General features: G+C 41.4%; 1 protein-coding gene across 1 annotated transcript; it reads right to left on the bottom strand.

Annotated features, from left to right (window-relative positions):
* Window positions 1-17,514: 17,514 nt before the first annotated feature.
* Window positions 17,515-19,904, bottom strand: lratd1 (LRAT domain containing 1). The gene is made up of 2 exons (XM_044049851.1): window positions 19,730-19,904; window positions 17,515-19,248 (listed from the first exon to the last, which is right to left on the bottom strand). The coding sequence occupies exon 2, from the start codon at window positions 19,209-19,211 to the stop codon at window positions 18,423-18,425; it is 789 nt and encodes a 262-aa protein (XP_043905786.1). The 5' UTR covers window positions 19,212-19,248; window positions 19,730-19,904; the 3' UTR covers window positions 17,515-18,422.
* Window positions 19,905-27,309: the final 7,405 nt, after the last annotated feature.

A 27,309-nucleotide genomic window follows, 5' to 3' on the forward strand; every position in this document is an offset into this window, starting at 1 on the left:
TAATTCTGAATTTGAACACATGATTACATCGGGGAGGGGAGAAAACGCTGGTTTTTTTTTTGACATTTTTTACTCAACAGAAGAGTAAAAATGTGAAAGGAAGAGAGACAGGAAATGCAGACAGTCGGTCATCCGCACTGATTTTGCTCCTGGTCTCTCCAGTCCACACATGGGAATCCACATTAATTATACATGCAATTGTGTCTCTTACTGTCTAAAGTTACCAAACTACTCTCTTAATGTCTGTCTTCAGTTTATTTCATGGACAAGTGTGTGTGCATAATTTATGTCTGCTTCGTTTTAATTAGCTTTTATCCACACTCTCTGTGGTAAAGGTTTTCCACCAGTACACAATTTTCTCTTTGTCTTTCCTTAACTTTACTGTATGTTGCATCATTTTCTGTTTTTAACAAACGCCTCTTAATTGGGACACAGAAATCACACGTGATGCTGATCCGTCCACCTGCCTGCCCGTCCTCACTGCCGACCTGTCAGCCCGCTCTGCCTAACACTCATGCTCACTCCATTTCCAACATTTTCTCACTGTGATATAAAGGAACCAAAAGGTGCTAGGTTGCTAAGGTAACCAGTCTTCCTATCATTCCTGGGTCTGTCACAAGTGTGTTCAACAAGCCAGTTTAAGGTTGAAATTGGAAAAAATGAGTCGTCCTTGCAGTTAATGATCCTGCAAGGATATGAAATGCAGAGGTCGAGTGTAGGAAACCCAGGAATGATTGGAAGAATTCTCACATAGCACTAGCATTTTCAAAGTCGTGGGTTAAGCTATTTATTCCCTGGTGTATCGAGTGCATTGTAGCAGATAACGTTTTCAGAATGCATTAAGGCCCTACTACTGTTTCTTTTTGTATTTACTATTATCAGGTTTGCATTGAAGAAGATATTATGAAAATGACTCGTCTTCATGTTATATAATGTCATTTATTACAAGAAGAAAAGGTTCAAAAGAGAAATGACACTTTTCCTATGACAACTTGAAATGACCAGTTTATTAATACCTAATGGCATGCTTCTGTCTGACCTGCTTCAGTATCCTGGCTAATGTGTTCTCCAACAGGTTATTGACCGTACTGTATCCCACTCATATTCAATAAGGATTATTGGTGATCGCTCGTGTCCTGTGTTTTCTCTTGCTCAGCCGAGCGTGGCTGTAGTTCAGCGGCTCGTCCTGTGAGTCTGTGCATGCATGGGTGAGAAACTGAGGCCGAGGACACTGGACATGCTGTGCAGTGGACACAGTGTCACGTGAGAATGAGACTGAACCTGACACAGTGAAATGAGATGTTCACTGTGTGCATTCATCGCTTTAGACATAATATGGGGTTTGACTTGACAGTTGCAGCAGAATTGCAGGGGAACTCCTGCAGGATGAAAAGACAATGGAGAAAAGAGGAAATGTCAATAGCGTCTAATACAAATTAACCAGTATAATCAAAAAATAAACAAATATAATTTTTTTAATTAACATCTTAACCAGAGATTGACGTTGGTCCTGCAAGAGCACAGAACACACAGACACACACGCGGAACACACGTATCTACACACAAGGGGAAAGTCTGGCAATTGTTCGGAGTTAATCAACCCGTTAATTGCCCCTCTGTGACAGGTTGGTGCTTTTGTTTTTATCTCTATCTCCCTCCTTTCTTCCTCTAAGATTCTGTTGCGGTAAAAACTGGACCCAATCAGTCTTTTGCAGAAGCAATTAATTGCGATTGGCCAGGGCTGGAAGGGAATAACACTCCGCTGCTGTGTGATCTCTAGTGACTTTACGTGACTTACTGTTCGCCACGTGTTCATTCAGAGAAAAATCTCTGTGTGGGTTCAAGACTTTTGTCAATAAAGTGATTGTGCTCACCATATCAAACTCAAAAACCTAAACAAATTTCAGAATTCCAGCTGCTGCGTGGAAATTATTATTATTATTATTATTATTATTACTTTCCAAGGTTATTCGAGTAAGTAAATTCTTACTTTAAGGTTGTTTACTTGTCACCAACGCTGTATTTAAAGCGGCGGTGCTTAACCTTTGGTGATCTTTGTTCTTCTCACTCGAGCTTTGTGAACAGAATGACACATGACATTAGAAAATAAAACTGTGTTAGTCTGACTAATATGTATATATATATATATATATATATATATATATATATATATATATATATATATATATATATATATGTATATATACATATATAAGAGTAGAACGCTTAGTCAAGCTGGAACAGAAAGGAAAAAAAAAATCAATTAAAATTCATTAGTTTCTCAGTTTCACATATTGCATTTAAAGGTCAAACGCACAGGCTGGAAAAAAATAAGCACATTTTCTCTCTGGGATCAAATTAGCTGGCAATTGCCTTCCAGTGTGATCTCTGCACGTCGACTGGAGGGGGAGAGACTTACTGTGCATATGTCAGCTGTTAATGTTATCACACCTGAGCAAAACAAATTAATTAAAAGTGTTAAAGACTGAGCAGCTGTGGGCATCACTGCGGTGAAAAACGGGGACTATTGTAAAGCCATGCAACTTTAGATGAAATGACTTTGCCCTTGTTATTCTCAACAATGTGAGCGAATTCAAATTGAAGCGGCTGTTGTTCGGCACATGTTGGGTGCAGTTAAATTAAAACACATGTGTGCACACAGACCAGCCGATGATGCACGGATAACGAGGCGTGTTGAATGGTTCCTCACTGACTGATTTTCCTCTGTTCCACTGTGAGTCTTTGCTTTGACGTCTGAAAACACATTTTTATTTCTCTTCTGTCACCTGTTGTCGTGTATTTGTGTCACTGTGAGTGGAGTTGACCTCCGGTTGCAGATAAATGTTTTTTAAATGATGGATACACAGAATATAGCACACAATAAAGAGATTTGGAGAGTAGCCAGATATTCTGGACTGTTGAAAAGCTCTCCTGGGAAGCGGCTGGGATTTTGTTTAATTTAATTTAATACTGAATCTTGCTTTTGCACAAAGACTACACAGTGCTTGTGTGATTTACTCATCTACTTACACGTTGCGCCCTGTCTTATGTGTTTGTGTGGATATGTGCATCGTTTGCCCTTCATTTAGAATGCAGAAGTGCTCCACTTTTGTGCCTCACATGTCTCATCAATATTTCAATCCTTCTCTTCACATTCTCTCCTTCTCGGGCGTCAGACTACGGCTTTGTCTACACGTCACCGCACGCCACCGAGGGACTGGAATCCCGTTACGATTACACGAGTGCTGCCCCGAAACTGTTCCCGCCAGATGGTTGCAAACAATCCTTTAGCTATTTATTTCAAACCTTTATTAACCCCCGCAGTAGGTTGACAGCGTGTGACACCGTGCTCACATCATTTCCAGCTATTCACAGAGGAGTCGTCCACTGCGACCAATCTCGGTGACACAAGGTCATTCAGCCAGTGCGCCGGAGCAGTTGCAGTCAAGGGCAGGTCAGCTGATGATAGCAGTTAAATATAGGTTTGTCCAATTCTCCCACTGGGAATGTCAAATCAAACCCCCACCCCCTGCTGTGTCAATTCCTGTTGCCCCATCAACACTAATAGCACCACATGGACAGGAATAGACAGATGGAAAGTTAAAAGAGCAGAGAATCCATGCAGTGCGGCATAATAGCAACATGCTCCTCATATTGATGATACAGGGCAGATGCTCAAAACATAGCCGGAGCTTGAAATGCTTAGAGACATACTATCTGCAGGTGGAACAAAGTCTTTCCCTTTATTTCTCTATTTTCTATCACAAACATCCCACTTTTATATAGAAATAGAGGTACTGTAAAGGATTTCCGACTTCATCATCGTCATTACTGCTGCTGCTGTATGAATTCATCAAAAAAAAAAACATTTATATTTGTGCATGGTGGGCATCCATTGTGAGGGCCACACGTTGGTGTAGTGGTTAGCACTCTTGCCTTTGTGTGCATGGAGTCTGCATGTTCTCCCCGTGTGTGTTTTCTCCGTCCAAAAACATGCAGTATGGGGATTGGGTAAATGGAGAGTGGATGGTTGTTTGTCTCTATATGTGTCCCTGTGATGGAATGATGATCTGTCCTGGGTGTGTCCCCGTCTTTCTACTCTATGTCAGCTGAGATTGGCACAGCGACCCTCATGCGAAGGATAAAGCAGTAAAAGATGGATGGATGGCATCAATGGTGTTTTCCTCTTGCAATGATTGTTTCTTTATTGTCAGGTAACTCCAGGCCTTTAGGAATAGAATAGAATGTAGAGAATAAGCCTTGTGGATTTCAGGTGTTCACACTGTGATATTCTATCTGCAAGGCCCTGAGACAGATATGTGACATAATCGTCTGACAGGACTGTTTTTGCACTTTTACGCAGTAACTTCTGATGGATTTTTCTCTGTTTCTACAATATAATGTGAGCACATATTGCTTTGTGTCTCATCGTCCACGTGTGATGTAGCTTACTTATACCCTCCTCTAACATCTCCCCTGTGTTGCTTTAAATAGCCAGACGTTCCTTCAGTTAAGTGTGGTAAAGTCCAGTAGACTTGCGGGCAAATCTGAGGAAAGTTGGCACAAAGGCTCCATGCTGACTTAATGAATTGTGGATCTGAATGGCGCTTAAAAGGGAAGTGCCTTTCAAGTCTGCGAATCTGCAACTGTGTAAGTCCAAACATTTGGCTTCAGTGTGAAGTGAATGTGACAAGCGGTCTGCGAGCGAACGGAGCTGCGTCTTTCATGATGCTCCCTCACAGCGTCTGTCAGTGTGTCTGTGGAAAAGGTGGGAAGTGGACAGTGGGACCGTTGGCCAAAGTGAAAGCTTGATCTCTGACTTGACTTTCTTCAGACTTGAGAGAGCACACACACGCACGTCTGGTTCATCTTTGCAGCTGCAGGAAACATCGTGACTCGCGTTGCAGGAGTTGTTGAAATGGTGATTTAATTTAATCATGGTGTGTGACTCAAAAATCACTGCTTCAGTTTAGTGAATTTTAATTATTCAACTCACTAAACCCAAGAAGTTTGGCAAAGTTTCCACATATATATCAATTATTTATACCCCTGAATTATGGGGCCCATGTGGAGCACTTACTTCACTGAATTATATTCTACATTTTAGGGATGACTCAATCTTGATTTTTTATTTTTTTTTTTTACCCATAACGAACAATATCAGTCTTTCAAACACTTTAACTGTTCATAATACATTTGCACTGACGCTTTTATCAATCCACTACAACCAGCCATTTTAAAAACACTTAACCTTTTATTAACGTTTCAGCCTCGCTGAAGCGTAAAACTCGAGTGCAGTAAGTATGAGATTTTAGTTCATTATCTCTTTCCATTTAGGTTTGCTTATGTGCAAAATGAAAATGTGAATAAATAAAAAACAAAAACACGGCTGGTCACATGACCACAGACATTTCTCTTTACAGTGGGTTTATTGAAGCCTGTGGCTCATATTTAGGGTTTGCAGATCATATCAGATTAGATTTTTTTTTTTTAACCAAAACTTATTATTATATCAGCAGTCCCTTATTGTTACAACTTGTTCTCCAGACTTTTTGTTATGAATATAATTTTTATGTAATCATTTGCCATTACCTGGTCATGTGTGTTCCCCCCTCCACACTTCCTTTATGTGTATGAGAATAAGGCTGCCATTGTGGAGAGCATTAGCCCCTTTATCTGCTTTTATTAGACCACACATGAAGTGCTTTATTTCATCAGAGCCTACACTCTCCCAAGGAGTCATTTCTTTTTGCAATTTTCTGCTCGGTTTCATGTTCCATTACCGGTAGATTATGCTTCTTCTCAGTCTTGCACGTATACGTTCATTAACCGATGATCTCAGCAACAATACGCTCTCGCTCGCATATACATGCGCACTGTGAAGGCTTCACAATCCCGTCGCACTGTGACTGGACCACTGGTTGCTGAGTGGTGAATGTGTGCGTTTGCCTAGAGGACAGTAGTTAAACCAACATCCAATAGTTTTCTTTACAGTAAAAGTAAAATCAATTGTAAAAGCCATTACCTGTACGGATGATTTGAAGTTGTTTTGAAAGGAAAGCTGAGTTCTCTTTCCATTTCATCGTTATTCCTCTCCATATCTTTACTTACGTGCATGTGCGTGCAATATTTGTGTGTGTAAGGGAAATTGTCATAAACCTCAGTATTATACCCTGTTGACTTATGGTGCTGAGTCAATATGTAGCGTGATTCTTTTAAAGGGGTACTCCACAGATTTAGCATCTGAATGTCAATGTACTTCTCAGAGTATAATATTATCTATATGAGAACCTCCCAGACCCGAGAGACTTTAAAATCCTCCCTTAAAACCCACTTATTTTCTCTGGTATTTCCTAAATGAAAATGTGTTATTTTATTGTTTTTACTGATTACTGTCATTATTATTGTTTTCATTCTCATCTATTCATGTATTCACGTAACCTGACCCCCCCGCCCATCTGTACAGCACTTTGGTCGACTGCTGTCCTTTTAAAGGTGTTCTAGAACTAAAGTTTGAGTTGAGTTGAGTACAAGTTGAGTGCAATTGCTTGTAGTTTTTGTCCCCCGTTTAAAGGTATTTCTTCCAGAGAAGCTGATGAATAGCAGAGCATCTTTGCTGAGTGGGTGTCAGGTCTGATGTTATTCAGACATAAAAAAAAGAATCTTCAACAATGCTGGATGCTGGAAAATCTATTACCAATCCATTGAAACATGAGGCAATCCGTGTGGAGTGGAGAGACCCACAAGACAGATAGATAGATAGATAGATAGATAGATAGATAGATAGATAGATAGATAGATAGATAGATAGATAGATAGATAGAGAGACAGACAGACAGACAGATAGATAGAGTAAGTTAATTTCTGTATAAATATCAGTGTTTGCCGAAGAATATGATTCACAATATTTTCTAAACAAGGCTTCCTTGTGGTGTCTCTTTCCGTCACGTCCAAGTCCCAGCCACAGCTTAACCGTCAGTCGCTGTCAGCTTTAAAACTTTGATCATCAGACACTGCCAGGCTGAGTTTGAACAAAACAATGACAAGGAGGCAGAGATAACAAGAGACTGCCGACGATGTATCTTTTATCGCACGCATCAAAGTTCTTCTAAACATTTCCAAACAAACAAAAATAATCTCTTCAGAAGAATCAAAGCGCTCTAAATAATCCTTGCTCGACCTTAACAATGACCAAACTTGTACATGCAGATATCGATGGCAGATAGAGGTGAGTGACGTCAAATCTCCTGTAACAGCATTATATTTATGAGGGAGGTCAACAAATCTTGGAATCTGAGCGAGTCTGCCGTGCGGTTGAGTCGAGAGGCTCTTGAAGAGGCAAGATAAGGAGTGTCTGGAGTCCTCGCGGGAGCTTTTCGGGATTATCGACAAGGATGGGAAGACATCTTGTATTTTTGCAGAAATAATAGTATTATAAAAAAAAGGGAGTGAGGATATTCTTCAGGGCTTTGAGCTGAAGTGGACTTGAGGCTGCGTGGAAGCACACAGCTGATCCTGTAACGTCCTCAGGACGGGCAAGCTGCTGTGTTTCTCAGAGCAACGACACAGCCTCAGGCTCTCCCACTGACTCTGGACAAGAGTGAGGAAAACGACAGCGAGCAACAGCCACACACACAAAAAAAGAGAGAGGGAGAGAGGGAGAGAGAGAGAGAGAGAGAGAATCTCCTTAAACCTTCACTCACACATGAGGACACGGAGACCTTCTCCGAGGCTAGAACTGATAAATATTTGAACATAAACAACTTGAAAGAAGTCCTGCACTACATAGCGAGAGCAAACTAGCCCCTCTGTCCTCCCCGTGTTTGTCAGGACTGCTCTGGACTGGGTGTTCCCGCGCGGCAGCAATACTCAAAGGCACACGGGCTCTTCTGCAAGTCAGGAGTCCTGCCAGGAGAGCCCATCTTTTCATGTCAGCAAGAAATCTAAGACGCTGAAGATTACATCGCCGCAGACGTGCTTCACATTTGGCTCTGCCCTTCTAAGCTTATCAACCACACGCCGCTTAAGGGAGGCGTCGCTGTGGTTGAGCTCAGCGACGCCTCCTTTTTTTTTGGCACTCTTGAACAGACGCGTGTGCTGCTGGGACGCATCCTCTCTCTGATGTGTGTGCAGAAAAAAAAACACACCTTGACATCACAAGCTCTGCCGTCTACTGCAGCACCTTTTTTAGGGTTAAGGAAAGACCATATTTGGATGAGAGGGTGGAGCTGTCCATCACACCATAGCCCAGCCTCCACAGATTCCCTCCTTCTTGTCTATTTGACTAGCCTGGGTGAACCCAGCAGAGTCAAACATTTGCAGACACTGACTTTAGAATCTCCTAAAGAAAATGAAAGTGTTGTTTAATCAGGCTTCCTTCTTCTTAAAACAACAGACGATGAGTTGATGGTATAGGAAAGATTCTGCTGACACAAGGCTTGTATGAACAAAGACAACTTTAATGTTGCCAGTCAGCTTCAGTTCGGACCCTGCAGGTGTTTGACAGAGTTTCAGCCGAACCCTATTTTCCCATAACCACACATTTTCAAGCCTGTCTGACATCATCAATTCCATACATGTTATTTTTCCTATTTTGGTCCACAGAGGCATTTGCATCTATCTCCATGGAGTCATCGGCATTGGCGTGAGCCAGACTACCAACATTTAAAATGTTTACTTACAATATAAACCAGCTGACACCTTTACATACATTTAGGAAATAAGACTAACAAACAAGGGCTGTTTTTATATCAAATCTGTGTGTCACAGCACATTTAATTATAAAGCACTTACACGAAAGCAAATTCCACGCGCTGTACGCGAGCGTTTAAAAACCACGTCGAGACAGCATTGTGAGGAAATCAACAGAAAGGTGAAAATGACTGAAGAAATTAAAAGTTTAAGATCAAACACGTGAAAAGAATCAGAGATGATGAAAAGAATAAAACGATCTAATTAAGAAAGGCACGAGGAGTCATCTAATAAATGTGTTGAATAGAAAACAGGATTGGAAATAGCACTAGTAATAAAAACAGAGTGGGGCGATATAATACAGATAAGATAGATATTCAAAAAAGAAAGTCTCAACAGTTATAAATCAATAAAAAAAAACACAAGTAAGCATTATCACATACAGAAGAGTTTTAGTTAGATTTAAAAACTACAATAGACACGGTATTTTCTTAAGGGCAAAGTGTCCTTGTTGTTTAGCAGAAAGTACACGTGTAAATCTTGTAAATAACATAATCCACATCCTGTAAAAACAGCAGTGAAGTTGCCATTTCCATTCGGCCTGTTCAATGTTATGTTTTCTTGTGACTCAGGTTCAGGTTCACTGAATGTCTTGTTTGTTTCAGTACTTTGTGAGGAAATAGATTTTTCTTAAACTATGAATTCCCTAAACATTGAAATAACAAATGTAGAGCATCCTCCTGCATTTCAGCAAATATTAAGTATGAAAGTCAGCGTGTGTTTCCATTCAACTGGTGTCCTGTTGTTGCTACGGAGTCGTTTCTTCTTTTCTCAGCTCTGAGTGAGCAACTTTAGGTGCCCGTACGTTTGGTTTCACGGGGATTTACGTGTCACAGGGAAAGTTAAATGACCGGTTGTGATGACTAACCTGCTAATGTGGGACCTTGTACCCTAAAGGTCACTGTAGCAAGGACGATCAGAGGTCGTTCTGGAGTCCTTCGCCCTCATCCCAGTGTGAAAGGTCAGTGAAGTTAAATTTGAACCAAAGAAAATGTGGCAACAACAGCTTTTGTGATTACTCCATGATGAAGATTTGTAAATTGTTGTTTTTTTAAAAAAAACAAAAAAAAAAACAGCCACTGCTGTTACTTCCAACAGAATTTCCTTTTATCCCCCCCTTTTTTATGAGGTTGATTATTGCTCTAAATTAAAATGTAAGATTCTTTTTACAGGTAGCAGAAAAACAGGATTCCACTTTTGTTCAAAGCACTGTTTAATCCCAAACAAAGGAATGGCAGAGAATGACCATGAAAGCTGCTACCTGACCACAAAGAAATTCACTATTTTGTTCAGTGATACAGTTGGACTGGACATGCTTTGAATTTGAATACAGTAACTTTAGAATACAGTACAATGACATTGTTTTTTGTTGTTTTTGCCACTGGTAAAAAGGGTTTTTAGAGTTTAGCGATCCATGATCCTTCAGATTATTCAAATGTATACATTTATACATACTTTTGCCAGATGATATTTGGATGAGATAGTAAAAAAAAAATAGATGCACATATCAGTTTCCTGTTTTGGATTTAGTTGTTGATACTTAGGCTTTTTTATCTGAGCCTGACACCCATTTTCAAGTCGTGAGAAGCCAAAACACATATAAACCGCTTGTTAACGCATATTAAAACCTTGCTATATTTACACCTAATCTAGCATAAACTGAAATACCGCAAAATTGTACTAAAGCAAGCTCTGACACATTTACCATGTTCTCAGACGTCGATGCTGTAGAAATATTGACGGAATCCATTTGTTAAAAAAAAACAAAAAAAGGTGCCACACAGACAGCAGAGGAGACAAAGACAGAGCCGAGTCTCTTCCTGGTGTAATCACGGGCGAGAATAGAAACCATACCTGGGTCACTGAGAGGTGAGTGTGAGAGTACAAGAGCAGACAAGAAGTGATAGACGGTGTTGAAATGAGTGTGGAGGAATCGAAGGGAGACAAAAATACTCCAGTCAGATGGAGTGTTTAAAAACGTGGCTCACAGACTATGTTTTTCTTGGCAGGCGTATGTGCCACTAGTGTGACTCCTCCTATTATGTGTGTGTGTGTGTGTTTGTTTGCGTGTGTGTACTTGCATTTGTCACCATGGAGGACAAAACCTGGTCCTAATGAGGCAGAACCTCATTTCTGAAAGGTTAGGTTTAGAATTGAATTGTGGTGAGATTAAGGTTTGGGTTAGGCGTTAACTGTTAATGTGTACGATTAGGGACAATGGGAATAATGCACAACTCCTTATATGGACATCCGGGGTGTGTGTTTTTGTTTTTGTTTTCTTATGTGTTACTGTGACGTATTTCCACATTTCACAAATTCAATCCAGTTAAAAACTTTTTGAGTCCTTTCTGCTCAGGAGCGTTTATGAAAATAAAAGAAAAATGTCATCATATTGTGTACATACTCCGGTTGGATATAAGACACACATTCTTATAGCCTCTGTATATACTGTACGTTTTAACATCGTAATGGAAAAATCTAAGGGTTAGACTGACTGACTGACTGACTGACTGAATGAATGAATGGAAATCAATGCAGTGTCCTTGTCCTCACTGACGATTTCCTTAAGCTCAGTTAAATTTCGTCATCGCTAATAAGCGAGTGTCAGTGGTGGCTATTGACAAGACAGCTGCGGTTCATTCTCACTGACACACACACACACACGCACACAGTCGTTGTTGGTGTTTGTTTCATCCTTGAGTCTGTTTTTACTTTCAGAGGAAATGCCCGAGGATCTTCTGAAAATTTAGAACAGAGCAATTTAATCTTGAAGATAGAGAAAATGAAACTCATCATTAGCTATTTCCCCCCCAGAGATTTAAAAAACAACAACAAAAAAAACCAGCTGTGTCACTGTTTACTCCTCTGGGAAAAGATGTAGGCTTTGAGATCATATTTTTATTGAAGTTTAAATGTTAAATCCTAAACTACTTCTGCTTTCCTTCAGAGATATGGGTTGTATAATGAGACTCTACTATCTATTTGGTCTATTTTGGGTGATTTTAACTATAGTTGATGAGCAAAATCAGCACTTGGAATTGCCTTCATTGGGTAAATGTAATGTTTTCATGGTGACCGTGGTGAAATGCCGTGAACCCTCAACTCTTCCTGTTTTAATCATGTCATAGTGAGTTTATATGTCAGAAAAACAAACCATCAAGATCAAGATTTTTTTAACACCGGTCTTTGCAGTATTAATAAATAAAGGCCTTGTCTCACCATGCCAGTGGATATTGTATTTTTCAACACAAGTTTTGAACATTCTTCTTTTGCTTTTCCAACATTGCTGAGGTTTTTTGTTTTGTTAGTTTGAATATAAAATACAAGTGTACATTGTTCTTTCTTGGGAATAAATGAACTTGCAGAAACTCCCCCCACGGTTTTGAGGTGAAGCAGTAAGACCAGACTCTTTCCCCCGCATGCACCGAGGGTTGCTGACTCGGCTGGTGTTGTTCATTAACATACGCTGCTACATCATCCATTTGGCTTGACCTTGAATGACCCCCCCTTATGTTCACACACCTGACTTATTTGTACCATTCGTGCTTTTTTTAATTGAACTCAAAATGAGCCATTGTACCGAATATGTAAACACAGCGCGGTTGAGCTTCGTGCATATTTTCAAACCTCTTACCTCATTAATAGCATTAGCAGGCTGCACACGGACCAGCCTGCAGTGAGACTCATTCTTTCATTTATTCATTCATCTTCTACTTTATCCTCCACATGAGGGTCGCGGGGGGAAAGCTGGTGCCAATCCCAGTCGACATATAGAGTGAAAAGGTGGGGGGTACACTCTGGACAGGTCAGCGGTCCATCACAACCATTCACTCCCACACTCACACCTACGGTCAGTTTAGAGTGTCCAATTTCCCTAATGCCTAAATCTGTAGGCTTTTGGACTGTGGGAGGACACTGGAGAACCTGGAGAAAACCCACGCACACAGGCAAGAGTCAAATAATAAAACACTGAACTGAGGACATTATTCAACACTGTGTAATTGCAGGAGAAGTGAATATTTGGGCCTAAACATTAATCTTAGTTCAACGGTAACATGTAAACATTAACATGGGAAACACACGGGTGTGTGGTGGGATTATGTTTACTTACAAAATGTGGAGAGAATGACATTTTCCAGCAGGTTATCGAGAGCAGGGCAAGCAGGAGAGTTGTGAAAAATGCCCGTAATGACATTTACAGTAACCTTTTCCCGTGACTTTTTAAGAAGGGTTAAAACCACAGAGAGACGGAAAGGATTGCGGTGTGTTAGGTCTTTGCCATTAATCAAACTGTGATTGCGCCGCGCCACAGCCTGGGGACGATTTCACTTCTTACTTGTTAAAAAGTGAAGAGGAGGGCGAACAGTCAGGTGGTCACACTATTTGTCCTTTAACTGCTCCGAGTCAGGAGCGAGACCTGCGACGGTGCTGCTGGAGTGTCCTTCAGTCAGACAAAGAGCCCCTGCTAATTCTAACCTCCAAATAAAAGCAGCTCATTGTTATTCATAAGACTAAATTCAAACCAGGCTGGAGAATGTTTTCATAAAATTCAAATTGAATGAATGTTTTTCTTTTAGACCTCAATTTGCTCGTTATTATGTAGAAATGTGTTTTGGATACTATGACTATGACAACATTAATTATGGGAGGAAGCGGCTGAATGGAGTCTGCATTGTAAGACGCTGATTATGAAAGAGCTGAGAGCAAATGTGATTGGGCATTCGTGAACAAGACCCACTGCTTTCAAAGGAATGGGAAATGACCTCTGTGGTCATTTGATTCTTGTCCAAATTAGATTTCCCCTCAACTAAATGACCGTAAGATGCCGCCGCAACGCTTGAGGAGCTTGTTGACAGTATGCTGCTGACATTTAGCGGCTCCTGTCTCCTCGCGGATGTGGCACCGAGGACAGAGAAAGTGCAGCTGTGGCAGAGCACATATCCGGAGGCAACACCTGCCTTGAGAATAGAAAATTTATGGGGCTGTAGGAAATGCTACGGTTGAGCGCTATCATCCAAGACCGCTTTTCCACCACTGACCTTTAAAAAATTCACCAAAACACATTGCTATACAAATAACTTAACACTTGATGGGACTTTCAAGGGTTTGCAAGTGACTTTTAAAACCATGGTTTCTAAAACTTAGAAGCAATCACCACTGAAATGCACTGCCATTACGACACTTTAAATGCAACATAAATATAACTTCCACTATTGCTCAATTACATTTAGGGTTCTACAAACAAATGATCATCTTATTTGCACTATAGGTTCATCTCAACCACGTATAATATATCAGTAATAACACTGAATTATAGCGCAGCTATTTGGGTGAAAATAGTACTTAAGTGTGGTGAACTCATGGCAGAAATCTAACATTGCAGCAAGTAGAAAAACATACATGCTTTTCACGGGACATAAAGGAACTATTTACCTTTTACACCAACGTATTTTTCCCTTGTTTGAACTTCACAGTTGTTCTGTGTCGTGATATTAAGTGAACACAAAGCCTCTGACAGACAACATCATTCATCATTTAAGTGACCAGGTGCAGTCAAACAAGTGTGTTTGAACAGAAGCATTTATTTGCATGTCAGTTATTGCACCTGTTGCACCTAAAGGGCGTGTTTGCGGGCAGGTTTTTCTGGTGGGGTGACTTCCTATGACTATTGTTAAGATGAATAGCAGTTATTATTTAAATGCAGAGACATCCGCGTGCTTTATTTCAGAACACAGTTTAAACTATGACTTCCACAAAGCAGGACTCCCCAACTTTTACACTTGTCAAACCACGTCAACAGACAAGCAGTTTATCAAGATGTCATCTCAGTTATTCTTGCTTTTACTTGCTTCTGGCAGAGAAAAGAATTAGGTCAAGCAGCACTTTACTACAGCATGCTAATTTTAACCTTGTGTCTGTAGGTCATGACTGAGAGAATCATTTCTGGTTCCTTCTCACTTCACAGAATATACGGTGACAGCTTTTAATCTCATTAAAAATATTAGAATTAAGTTTGCATAAAAGCTGCCTATTTATTCTGAAAAGGCAGTGTGTTTGATTTAAACTATTTTCAAACACGAGTGAAATATGGGTTTGTTGTGATAGTTTTTGCTGTGGATTTAGTCTGCACAGTATTTACTAAAGCTAAATAGTAAGATGTGAGCGTCTATGTTCATCGTTGTATAATCTAACATATTGCCCAGTTCATCAGTGTAGCTCACTGATGATTGTTTCTTTTCTTTTTTTCTGTAAAACCTCAAACTGAGTTGATCTTTTCAGTATTTTTTTTTTTTTTCCACAAGAAGGGACAACAAAACGACATTATCAGGTTTTACAATGTGAAAGTACATTGGTGAATACATCTCAGTGATGAATAGTGGCACTGTGAGAGACAAGGATGTTAAGAGCCACTGTCCAACAGCATGCCGTTTACTTTAGAGACACCCACCCGCTCAGTATGACGCAAAAACAATGCCTGTTAGCCGCGTCGTTTAAACAACAGTATTGTTTTACAGCGTGTCATTTCTTTCCAAATGTCACTGTGCACAGTGCAGTTTCAAACATACATGTACTGCATGTGACGTACGCAGACATTTTACGCCGTATACTTAGAGCAAACGTCTGTTTTCAGCTGTTTACACCATTAACCCACTTACTGGTGTAGCAAGTAGTTCATCCTAAATAATACTGGACAAGGAACAAAAGACAATGAGGTCTACAGGGAGATCCAGGCAAGTGTGAGGAGATCCTCTTAAAGGCATCACGCAGGCAGGATGGTCTTGTTTCCTTCCTCCCCACAACATCTCCTCCGAGACCACTGCTTTAGCTGGCAGCAGGCTAGCTGTGATCCACTTAGTCCAGATGCACACACACACACACACACACACACACACACACACAGTTGTCAAACCCCATGAGAATTACATGCTTCCATGCCATTGCACAAAGGAACAACAACAAAAAAGTGTGTACAAGAGAAAAGGTTTTGTTGACATATGTGTCTCTTACATGAGTGACCACCAAGACTAACAACTGTCTTTGTAATGAAAGGTTGCACAGCCACACACACACACACACACACACACATGCATGCAGACACATGTGGTCCCGTAGCTCCAGCGTTTTATTTCACACTCTCTGTGATGGATGCAAAGATGCAGGCCCTCATAAATATACAGTGCATCCACGCAGCATATGGTCGATATACTGTGTACACACACCCACACTAACAGACACGCGCGCGCTGAGTTGTCTGAGCGCACACAAACAACCTGACATTCACAGCTTTTTGGTATTTTTGTCTCACACTTTGACTCGCACACACTCGTATATAGGGTAGAATATGGAGCTGAAACTGAAATGCACACACACTGACAATGTCTTGTCAGACAGCAGAGGCCTTCCCTTGAGCTAAAAATGTGGTGGGCATCATCGGCCTGGAGCTCTCTCTCTCTCTCTCTCTCGCTCTAGAACTTATAGAAACTACTAAATCTTTCACTAAGGCCTGTTAGTTACAGACCACAACACACACACACACATACACACAAGCTAAAACAAGCTGCCCCAGTACCCTGATTTTTCAAATTCACTGGGGATGTCTGACACACTATCACACACACTCTCTCACACACACACACACACACCTGGAACAACTTCAACCATCCACTGCACATGTTCACAATACTCAACAGACAAAACAGTGGGTATGAGACTGAAGAAGGTAAAGGGGAAAACAGCAGTGACTGGGAGAAAGTGTTTTTGAATTACGTACATATATCTTGATTTTGAGTCCGTTTAATGGAATAACCAGTTTATGTTGAAACCTACCAATCCTTTAGAAATAAATAAAAAGGAAATGTGTTTGGAAATTGAAGCACTGATTTTTATGCTTTAGTAATGAGAGATTGGGGAGTAAAGCAAGACAGAGCAATGATGAAGAAATACTGGTCAATCATGCAAGGCTAGCGGCAAATATAGAGCACACCAAACAAAATCAGTCCCACCGGAGACGAGCACACCCCTCAACTCCAGGTGGTTTCAGCCATATCGACGTTATTCACGGTAAACATTGAGGCTGAACCCGCGCCTCTGTGGAGGTGCTGTTTCAACCTGAGAAGCTGTATCGTGATGAAAGCACCAGCACCCTTCACGTGTCACGGGGATCTATAGCAGATCACTGCCACGACGAAAATGAAGATGTTTGACTCCCAGGCGCAACAACAAAGCCACTGTGGACTGATGCACACATGTAGCCATAACAACAATGTGTGACTTCATGATAAACATGAAGGAGATTATATACAATGGAAGCACAACATGTGAACCAATAGGACATGAGTAGTGCTGTTCAGGAGAAATCACCATGCATGCGAATGTGTAAACACCAGCAGGATAAAACCCACGCGAGGAAACACAGCCTGTGGCCAAACACTGCATGTTCCCATTGAGTCTATACATTTGCCTGTATACTGTAGCTCCCAGATAACATATGGATTTTTCATAACGCCTTTATGGGCTTGATGCAGATGACCATTTTATTGCCTCCAAACACTGTGGAGATATATGGATATATGTGAAGCCTATTTGACTTGAGGCATGGTCAGGAGGCACCAGAGCATCAATAATTCATACAGGAAATCCACCACCACCTGTGTGTGTGTGTGTGTGTGTGTGTGTGTGTGTGTGATTGTTTGAGTAAGAGCCAGCCATGGTTCATGTGTAATTGCACATGTATGACCAAACAACACCTGCCAAACCCAGTTCTTGTTTTTCATATTTCAACGTCCATTTATTTGAACCAAAAAAGAGATCAGGGTTAAATCCACTAAACGTAAATACAAAAATAAGAGACTCAAATTGAAATCAATATGAATAATACAATTTACACATACATCCAGTGTTGTGGTTCAGGATGACAGCATTGTGACAATGACAGTAGTCTTGATATGGCCAAAGAGAAGCTTGAACAAGCCAGAAATGCTTAGGCATAGAACCTGGGACTGTCACAGGTCAGTGTTTTAGTAAGTGGCTTGGATCGGTGTTATGTTCAGTTCCGGTCTTAAAGCTAACAGTAAAAAAATAGAAGGGAGACTTTTCCATAGCCACCCCAGATCCTATCTTTCACCCCACCCCTCTACCCCCCAATCTCACCGTCTGGTCTGCCGCAGCAGGTGCCCTATGCAGAGAAGGGGCCATTTCCATTATCCCGAGAAATTAAACGGAAAACCAAACCGAGCCTTGTGCCCTATACGCGCGGGGTGTATATGGGATGTGTGCAGGGCAATCGTGTCCCTCCCAGCACGAATTCTGATCTGAAGGGGCGTTGTCTGTTTAAATGGCCGCACTCTCTCAGTTTTCAACACTCTGCAATTAGATGGAAATTCCTCTGGGCGCATGTGATCCAAACGCAGCTCAGCTCGCAGGCAGCTGATCCATCCATCCATCCATCCATCCACGACAAGAACAGACAGTCCAAAAACCAACAGGTCCTTCCTTGCATGTGTGTGCGTCTGTGTGCTTATGTGCAAGTACGTTCATGTGTGCGCAAAACTGTGCGTCCGTGCGCGCTGGCGAAACGAGGCAGCTGGGGGAGAGAGAGAACGAAAGAGAGAGCGAGAGAGAGGGGGGGAGGAGGAGGAGGAGGAGGAGAGGATATCAAACGGAATCCATGATCACTCCTTGCCCCCGTTAACCAAAGACAGCTCTTTAAGAATTCCACTTGCGTCCACTCGCCTTCTTTCCCGGATCATGTCCTCCAGGCTGCGAAAGACCAGAGTGTGCACCCCGCTGCCAATCAGGTGCACCTTGAGGAAATACTGCTGCTCCGCGGAGTGTGCCTCTCCCCCGGCTTTGAACTCCCGTTTCCCAAAGCGACACCAGGCTGCGAAACTTTCCGAGTTGGTCCAGCATATCTCCTCGCTGCTCAGGCCCAGGTGTCCCACTGCGTTCTGCATCACCAGGTCGGGAGGAAGCGGTCGGTACCGGTACCGATTGTTGACTATCCTCCCGTGGCGACCGTTGCTGAACTCAAGCAGGCTGTCCTTGCGGATCTCGCCCTTGTGCAGATGAATGACCCGGTCGTCCTGCTCGTAGATGGCCCAGTGAGGGGCTTGCGCTGTGGCCACCAGCTCCAGCAGGTCCCCTGGCTTGCACATAGTCAGCAAAGTTTTGGCCGAGTAAACATTCAAGTCCTCGTTCTCCCGCAGTTTGGAGAAGATGCATTCCTGGGAGCAGAACGCCGAGTACTCCACCTCGCTGACCGAGAACGGTCCCTCCTCGGCCGGACTGTGGTCTTTGGTGAAGCCGCAGTCAGAAGGAGTGCGGTCGTCCACCTCCTCCTCTTCGTCAGAGAAGAAGTAGGCGACGCCGACCCGAAGCTCGTCCTTCTCTAGCCCGGACGGATCCCCCGTGGGCAGCTCGCTGTAGTTGAGGTGGGTGATCCGATCCAGTTGATTTCCCATCAATGACCTGGCAAGGCAGAGGCATGGACTGCGGTGTCTGAAAGCACGGAGAAGGGGGGGAGGGAGATATGGAGAGATAGAGAGATGGATGTCAAGTGTGAAAGGCAACGTCAAGCAAAAATATAGTCACTTCCACGGGGCGCCACACATTACGCTCAAACGCCTGGCTGCATTTAAATCCCTTTGGTCAATAGATAATAGAGTAGGCTAAGACAGCTCTCAGCACTTCCCTACTGTACACAAGAGCTCTATCTTGTATTTAGCCGGAACGAGTACACGAACACAATCAATGATCCTCAGCCCTTTGCTCACTTCACTCCCATTTGTCAATCATTAATCCCGGTGGAATGTAAAAGAGAGACCACAGCAAGATAAAGGAAATGATTAAAAGTAGTGTGAGAACGGCAGCTGCTGCAGAGCGAACGAGTGAGGAGAGAGAAAGACGCGTAAATAAAGCCACTGCTGTGTCTTTACGCACGGCGCGAAATGGAAAGAAACTTGAGGTAAAATGAGGATACCTGTGCGCTCCCTGGGCAAATGGTTAAATATCCGTGTTGTCCATTGGTACAGAGGGCTGCACTGTCCCCCCTGTACTGCTCCTTCCTCTTCTTCTCTCCTCTCCCTTTCTTCTCACACTTGTCTATCAAGCGTTACAACGTGCCAACCGGGTGCTCCGGCTGCCGTGCGTGCTAGAACTTCACTTCTTCCGCCGCCAGCTCTTAATAAGTACCACGGAGAGCTCCGCCTCGGCCGGCGCGCTCCTCCTTCACGGGCTTCTACTGGAGCTCAGTCACGGCTCCATTAGCGCCGAGCCAATGGAGGCGGCGGAGGAATACGCCAGTCATCCAGACGAGCCAATCCAGCGCGAGCAAGGGCGGCTGGCGGCGACAGGCGGCTGTTACCGTGGCATGGTTTTTGTTGTCAGAGAGAGCTGTGGAATTCTGTACATGATGCTCGGGGTCCGTATATGTAAGTTCAAGGCAGCAGCGACCAGTGATGAGACACCAGCACATCTCAGGAGGAGCGTGATGTGAGAGAAGCTGCAGCTTTTTTCTTTTTTTTCTTTTTTTTTTTTACTGCGCTCTGGTGTGACATAAACATTTATGCTGTCTGGAAAATGCTCCAAAATAACTGCAGCCTGTTCCACGTTGCTGCAGGACATGACAAATGTGTCCTTACCCTCCTGAATACACGAATACGCTCGGTTATAATTTCCACACTGCATCATTTGTTCTCGCACATCTGCCACGGTGTGTGTGTGTGTGTGTGTGAGAGAGAGAGAGACAGAGACTGGAGGGCGGAGCTGCAGGCAGGTGTTTGTTTGCAAGTTATAAACAAAAGACAGGAGTCCACAGAGAGGTTAATACAAACTCTATCTTTTTTTCCCGTTTTTTTCCCCCCCATTGTTGCATTTATGTTGTGTGTGTAGGAGCAAAATATGACTGGAATGAAATGCATATCAAATTTCATCCAGTGAGTCACTTTTGCATGCATAATGTATTGTACTGGGCTTGAAAGATAAATGTGCATGCACTTATGTCATGCACACTCTGCTGCCATATCTGCCCAGAGCAGAGAGCCACCTTGCTGTTTAATATCTTAATATCTGACCCTCATATGGAAGTGAATGCTCCGTCTATATCTAGAGCTTTATTTATTTATTTTTTTGTGTGCCTTTTCCTTCTTTTTTTTTTTTTTTTGGCAGCATCAAGATCTCCAAAAGCATGTCTCTCTTTTTCTCTCTCTCCCAGACGGTTGCAGATAGCAGTTCTCCACTTACTGATATAGAACAGTCCCATGGTCTGCGTTTCCAGTGGTGACAGGCTGAGCGGATGGTGGCTTTTTCAGTAGGTGAGATGTGATTGTATAGATTTATCACCCTCACACACACACACACATACACATACACACAGCTCTGCATTTGGACAGCCTAAACCTTAACCATAACCAGTTAATGTCTAATGCTAACCTAAACCAACTTTAAAACATGTCTAAGCTTTAAAATGTAGTAATTTACATCATGGGGACTTCATTTTAGTCCCCATGATGTAGTTGTGTAAACAGATTTTGGTCCCCACAACATAAGGGAGGTGCACATGCACACGCACACACAGCAGCGGCTGTAAATCTTAAGTGGTAAATGAACTGCATGGTCTGGTTTGTGTGCATATATTAACACTGTGCACGTCTTACATTTTTCTGCTGTTAACGAGTGTTGTTTTTTCTCAGACATATAGCGAGGGGCTCAACATGTTGGCTGTACCAGCAGATGGGACTTCTCGATAAAAGTTTAGTTTTGACAAGGTCAGTGTTTATCCCGGAAGAGTAGAGGTAGCAAATACAAGTGCATACACACACATGCCCGCACACCTACACACACACACACACACACACCAAGAACAAACACAGACAATTATTATGTGCAGCTGTGTACGTCGATCTCGCCGATCGCCTTTTAGTTGTGCACTTTGTGTGACCTAAACGATAAAGAAAGAGATAAAGATCTTTTAATTCATCGCCATGACGGGGTATCAGGAGTTATTTAGCTCTGTATAATTAATGTAGGCTTAAAATAAAGACAAATATGAAAATGTACAAGACATTGACATAAGGTTTGTACTGTAAATGCTAATATAGTATGCACACAAAGTATTATATAAGTGCATAACTGTAGTAATATACCATGCCCTGGTAGAGATAAAAATCAGTGTCTACTGATGTAACATAATGATAAGTAGCATCATAACACTGACATACTATAAAAACTGTCAGACAGAGCATGAGATATTTTTTCCTCTTTTTTTAATGCTGCGTCTCCATTACTCCACAACATCGGCCGACGCTTACTTAGACACAGCACACAAGGTGTCAGCAGTGGGTTTAGCTGCTGTCTCCATGGGCATGTGGTCTGGCTACCTATAATATACAATGGACACAAATACACTCTGCTAACTCTCTCTCTCTCTCTCTCTCTCTCTCACACACACACACACACCTAATCATATATGCAGCTGGTGTAATAATAAGGCAGAGTGCAGACAGTACTGGAATAAGTTCTGAGACAGGGTGATATTTCACAGCCCCAATAATTGGATATGTCTCTATTCCCTAATTACTAACTAAATCATATATCCTGCTGCATTATCACGCCATGCAGATAAAACAGACGGACACATCAGCTGTTCACAAATCAGTCCATCCAACATCAGTCTCACGCTGACTGTCTCACCTGTAAACACAAGCTTATCCCGTCTCTGTGCATTGTGGTAATGTGACAATGGTGTGTTTTTAGCCGGGAAGGACCAAGATCTCTTCTTGCAGGGAGCCCTTTATAGTTTTATTGTGTGTGTAAATAAGAGAAGCCTTTGTTATACTGTATATATGCTATATAAAAGCTGTGTTTTCTCAATAACAAACCCCCCAGAGCCTCGTGAGACGTTATTGTCCATGTGCGTTTGATGACACACTGATGATTGTTTTATGTCAGCGTGTTTCCTCGTAGCTCTGTCCTCCACTTTGTGTGGGATTGGATCCTCAAACTACCCGGCAACCAGGGTCCCGTGAGTCTCAGGGGAAGAAGAGGGGGAGGGGGAGAGAAGACACTCCGGTGTTTCTAATTTGGATGCGGGAACCATTTTAAACTCAAGTTGCACATATTTTACAATGCTGCCAGTCAAGATTCTGTGTTAGTGACATCTACTGATGAAACTGGAAATTGTAACAAACGGAGGGAGAGCTCCTCCTCCACATAACGTCGTTCTTTTTCATTTGCACGTTCTGGTTTGCTTTGTTCGTTCGTGCTGCCGAAGAAACATGGCAATGCAAGATGCAAAGTGAAGCCCTTCATCCCTTTGTCTTCTTATGTGTTGTTGAGTCAAAGTTATGATTCATTTTATTTTGTGTTTTTAGCAGTGAAATAGTGGCAATAATTGTGCAGAAGTCACAAAATAGACTACATGTCTTCTGTTTTTGTTCTTAAAGACGAGCCAAGTGAACTTTGAACTGAGACATATTTCCATATTTCTCAAATTCAATCTGACTTTAAACATTTTGAATACCTTTTGCTCAGGTGTATTTATATAGTTTATATAGTTTTTTTTCCATCAGATTACCTATAGGTTGTGCTGAAAAAAAAAAAAAAAGACTCTATAGTGCACATTACTGTACATTTAAACATAGCAATGCAAAAGAAAACTAAAAAGAAAAAATATGTTGATAGTCGTTTTCCGAACCCTGAGACGATGAAGTGTCTCGAGTGTCTTGTTTTGTTCACAAACCAAAAAAAGATTCATTTTTAACGAAACCAAGAAAACAGAACATTTTCACTTTTAAGAAGCTGAAAAATCTAATAGCTAGTTTAATTATTAAAAAGAAAAACACATAAACCAATTAATCAATCATAGAAAAATAGTTGACAAGTAGTACACAATTAATAATTGATTGATTGTTGCAGCCTTGATACAAACATACTGTCGGGTAGTGTATATAATTTCTCCTAAATGCTACACACTGTGCACAATGTAGATGATGTGGATTATCGTCAAGTATGCACTGCCCACGCTTAAATCACATTCTGTAATTTGACAGACTGTGTGAGGTAAGTTTGAGTGTAAAGTGGATTTGGACAAATGAAATTGTGCACCTACAGTCATCACCATTCAAATCCCCCGTGGTGTCCTTCAAGTGCTCTCTGTGTGTTCTCACACTGGAGGAGCCCCCACAAAGGTTTCCACCGAGTGGGGAAAAAAAAAAAACAATAGTGAAAATTAAAGTATGGCGCCATAAATGAAATTAGTGCCTGGGTACTGTGTTTTCCTGTTGTTCCAGTTGTTGGCTCGTGTGAGGGACAGCACTGTGATATATTAAGTACAGATCCTCACAGACAGGGGCAGCAGCAACACTCTGTGTCTATATTATCATAATAATAATAATAATAATAATAATAATAATGATAATAATAACTCAAACGATTTCCTCCGCTATTTGCGCGTCTCCTATGACACCTATGTAAACTGGATTACAATTATTCTCAACAGACAAGGAATGCAATTTATTTGCACCCATGGATATGTACAGTAATATTGCAGTGTGTGTGTGTTAAAAAAAACTGTCTGGTAAATTATCTTTATATATTCACTCATTTGCAAGGATCTTTTACTCTTTTTTTTTCTCCGGCATAACATAAAAAAAAAAATATATATATATAGAAAAACAGATGATGTTTTTGTCAAAAAACATTGTATGAAAGTAATTATATCCTCCAGCATGTCTTTTGTTGATGACTGTAATTGTAGGTACTTAGGTGCTGCATGTGGTAGCCATCAACATCAGCACCATATCTATAATCACAGTCAAGGCTTTGCCCCCGGGGGGGTTATTTCTTTAACTGAGCACAGTCTTTATCCGTGTGGGACAGAGGAGCAGTGGAGCTCAGTGCATTTGTGTGGATAACAAATGATTAAGATATTTAAAGCAATGCATAAAGTTGGTTGGTTGTTTTCTTGTTGTTGTTTTTATGCCAATTGGCTTCATCATGTTGCATTACTTTAATCATCCATTACTTCTTCCCTTGGATCCCTTTAATGCTGCCATATGTCTATATCTATCACTCTGACAGTATCCTTTAATGCTAAAAGTCTTGTTGGTAATGCATCACACAGGACTTGCACATTAATTATTCCACAAATAAAATAAGGTTTGGTTAGAGCATCACCTTTTTGTATGTTTGTATGGCTTATGTTGGGTTTTAATATGATGTGTTGTTTTAGGTAATTTTACATCAAGTCACACAATGTTGTGTTATCTTATGTATGAATGAAAAGGGCCTCGTTTAACTGTCATTATACCATAAATCGAAAATGGCTCTTCTAAAAGCATCATTTATTTGGATCTTTTCCTGTAATTATGTCACACATAAAAAAAGGGCCTTGTTAGAGCGTCAGCTGTTTGTATGTATTATGCTGTTTTTTTTCGCGTTGTATTAGATAGTGTTACATAAAATCACACCATTTTGTTGCACTGCATTAAGTTGATTATGCCATAAATGGAAAAGACCTTGTTAAAACGTCACCTATTTCTATGTGTTATGTTGGGTTATATAAATAATGCCATGAATGGAAAAGGCATTGATAGAGGCATGTTTCTTCAAGCAAGATGAGAACAGTGTTGTAATGTAAAATTCACCTTTATGTACTTAACAACTTTTACTTTTACTCCACCACATTTCCCATCACTCGTTACTACCAAATACAGTCAGAAGAAGAAGCGTTGGTGATGGTCTGTATTTATATAGAGCTTTTCTCATGATGAGCTGCTTTACACTATAAATTTCACACATCTTTCATATTCACACGCTGCAACAGGGGGTTAAGTGTCTTGCTCAAGGACACATACAGACTAGTAGAGCCAGGAATTGAACCCACAACAATTTTCCTTTGATACTTAAGTACAGTAAATGTCATATACTTTAAGACTTTTACTTAAGTAATATTAGAAAAAGTGACTTCAACTTCTACCAAAGTCATTTTCTGGTAAGATACTTGTACTTTTTACTACTTTCAGGTACTTTATTCAAGACTGGATGAGAGGCATTCGAGTTAGTGGATACTCCTCATATGATATTAATGGTAGACGATTGTTTTATGTTTTGTTTTGGAGCATTCACAGGCATTTGAAGCATGCTTGCCTTACGTTGCAGTATAGCTTTACTGTAAGATGATCCGTAAAGTCCAAACAGTTGAGCCTTTCACTGACTTAAAGACCCTGGTTCACTTCCAGACAGTTACATGTGGCATCGTGTTGCCACAAAACATCTTCCAAGTCAGCAGTGTAAGAAATTGGACAAGGTTGGTCATGGAATGTTTCTTCTGCCAGTGTGAAGAATGGAATTGGCAGAAATGTTCCTGTATCACAAGGAGTACCTCAGCCAATCCTCTCATTGTAAAACAGCTTCATCTGCTGTACTGTGTTTTGTCTTTGTGCAACACCGTCTGTGATTGTGTGATTGTGTTCTCGACGTGATTTATCCAAGACCAAGTTTTCTTTTCCTCTTCAGCAACATTCATTAATTTAATCAGGCTGTTTACCAACAGGCGTAATTTCCCTGTGTCCTTAAAACACATTACATTTCACTGAGCTCCTTTGCTTTTGTCTAACACTGCTTCTTTCTTGTGAGCGTATACAGTATGTCCAGGTTTTGTATGTGTGATGTGTTTTGTTCCAACTTTGTTTCCCTCAGCGGTGCCTTATCAGCTCTGCTCAGACTGTGACTCATTCAGGAAGCCTTCGTGTGACACATCAGAAGACCACCGGAGCAGCTGTGAATGTTAACTTCTGCAGATTGAACTCCCCTCCATCTCCAACTTTATGCAGCTGCAGTATTCTCCTCTGAAAAGACTTGTACCTTTTACAGAGCCGTGTGTGTGTGTGTGTGTGTGTGTGTGTGGACTGCTGAACTAGAGTTATGGTCTAGTTTGATCTGACATAGCTATGAATATAGTCGTGTGTGTGTGTGTGTGTCAGTCAGGTCAATGTGCTGCGTTGCCAGGAGGTTATATGCGCAGTGGCATCAATCAGGAAACATCTGCTCACCAACTCTGTGTTTTATTAACTGCTTTGAGTGTGACCTTTAATATTTGCCCTGCTTTTTAAAATTAATTTCATTCTCTTATTCTCGGTCCAATGAAAATAAATGAGATACTTATTTCCAATTATTTCCCACAGTATGAAAATGAGATAAACAAACAAAGCCCTTCCAAGCCAGACAAATATAGATCTGAAGTGTCACTGGACCTTTGGGGTTCTCATTAAAAAATCCTGTTTATATAATTAAAGTTGCATCAATGATACAATCTAGCCTCCGAACAGAACCTTGTCAACATTGTTTCATGTAGCAGGCTTAATTTATCTATGAGGAGGATAGCTTTTTGGAATGCATAATGGATTTGCCCCTTAATGTTGTCGTTTATTTAGTGTTTCTGTTTTCTCTTTACAGGCTTTTAAACGTTATTTCCCAAAAGCCCTGGACGTGGTTGTGGCTTAGCCAACGAGACGAGACACATCTATCAAGTTGACAGCACATATCAGAGCAAAACAACTG

Source organism: Solea senegalensis, linkage group LG17, assembly GCF_019176455.1.
Source record: "Solea senegalensis isolate Sse05_10M linkage group LG17, IFAPA_SoseM_1, whole genome shotgun sequence".
Lineage (NCBI taxonomy): Eukaryota > Metazoa > Chordata > Actinopteri > Pleuronectiformes > Soleidae > Solea > Solea senegalensis.

Excerpts from the sequence above, each read along its gene's own strand:
- lratd1 (XM_044049851.1), bottom strand. The coding sequence starts at position 19,211 with ATGGGAAATCAACTGGATCGGATCACCCACCTCAACTACAGCGAGCTG.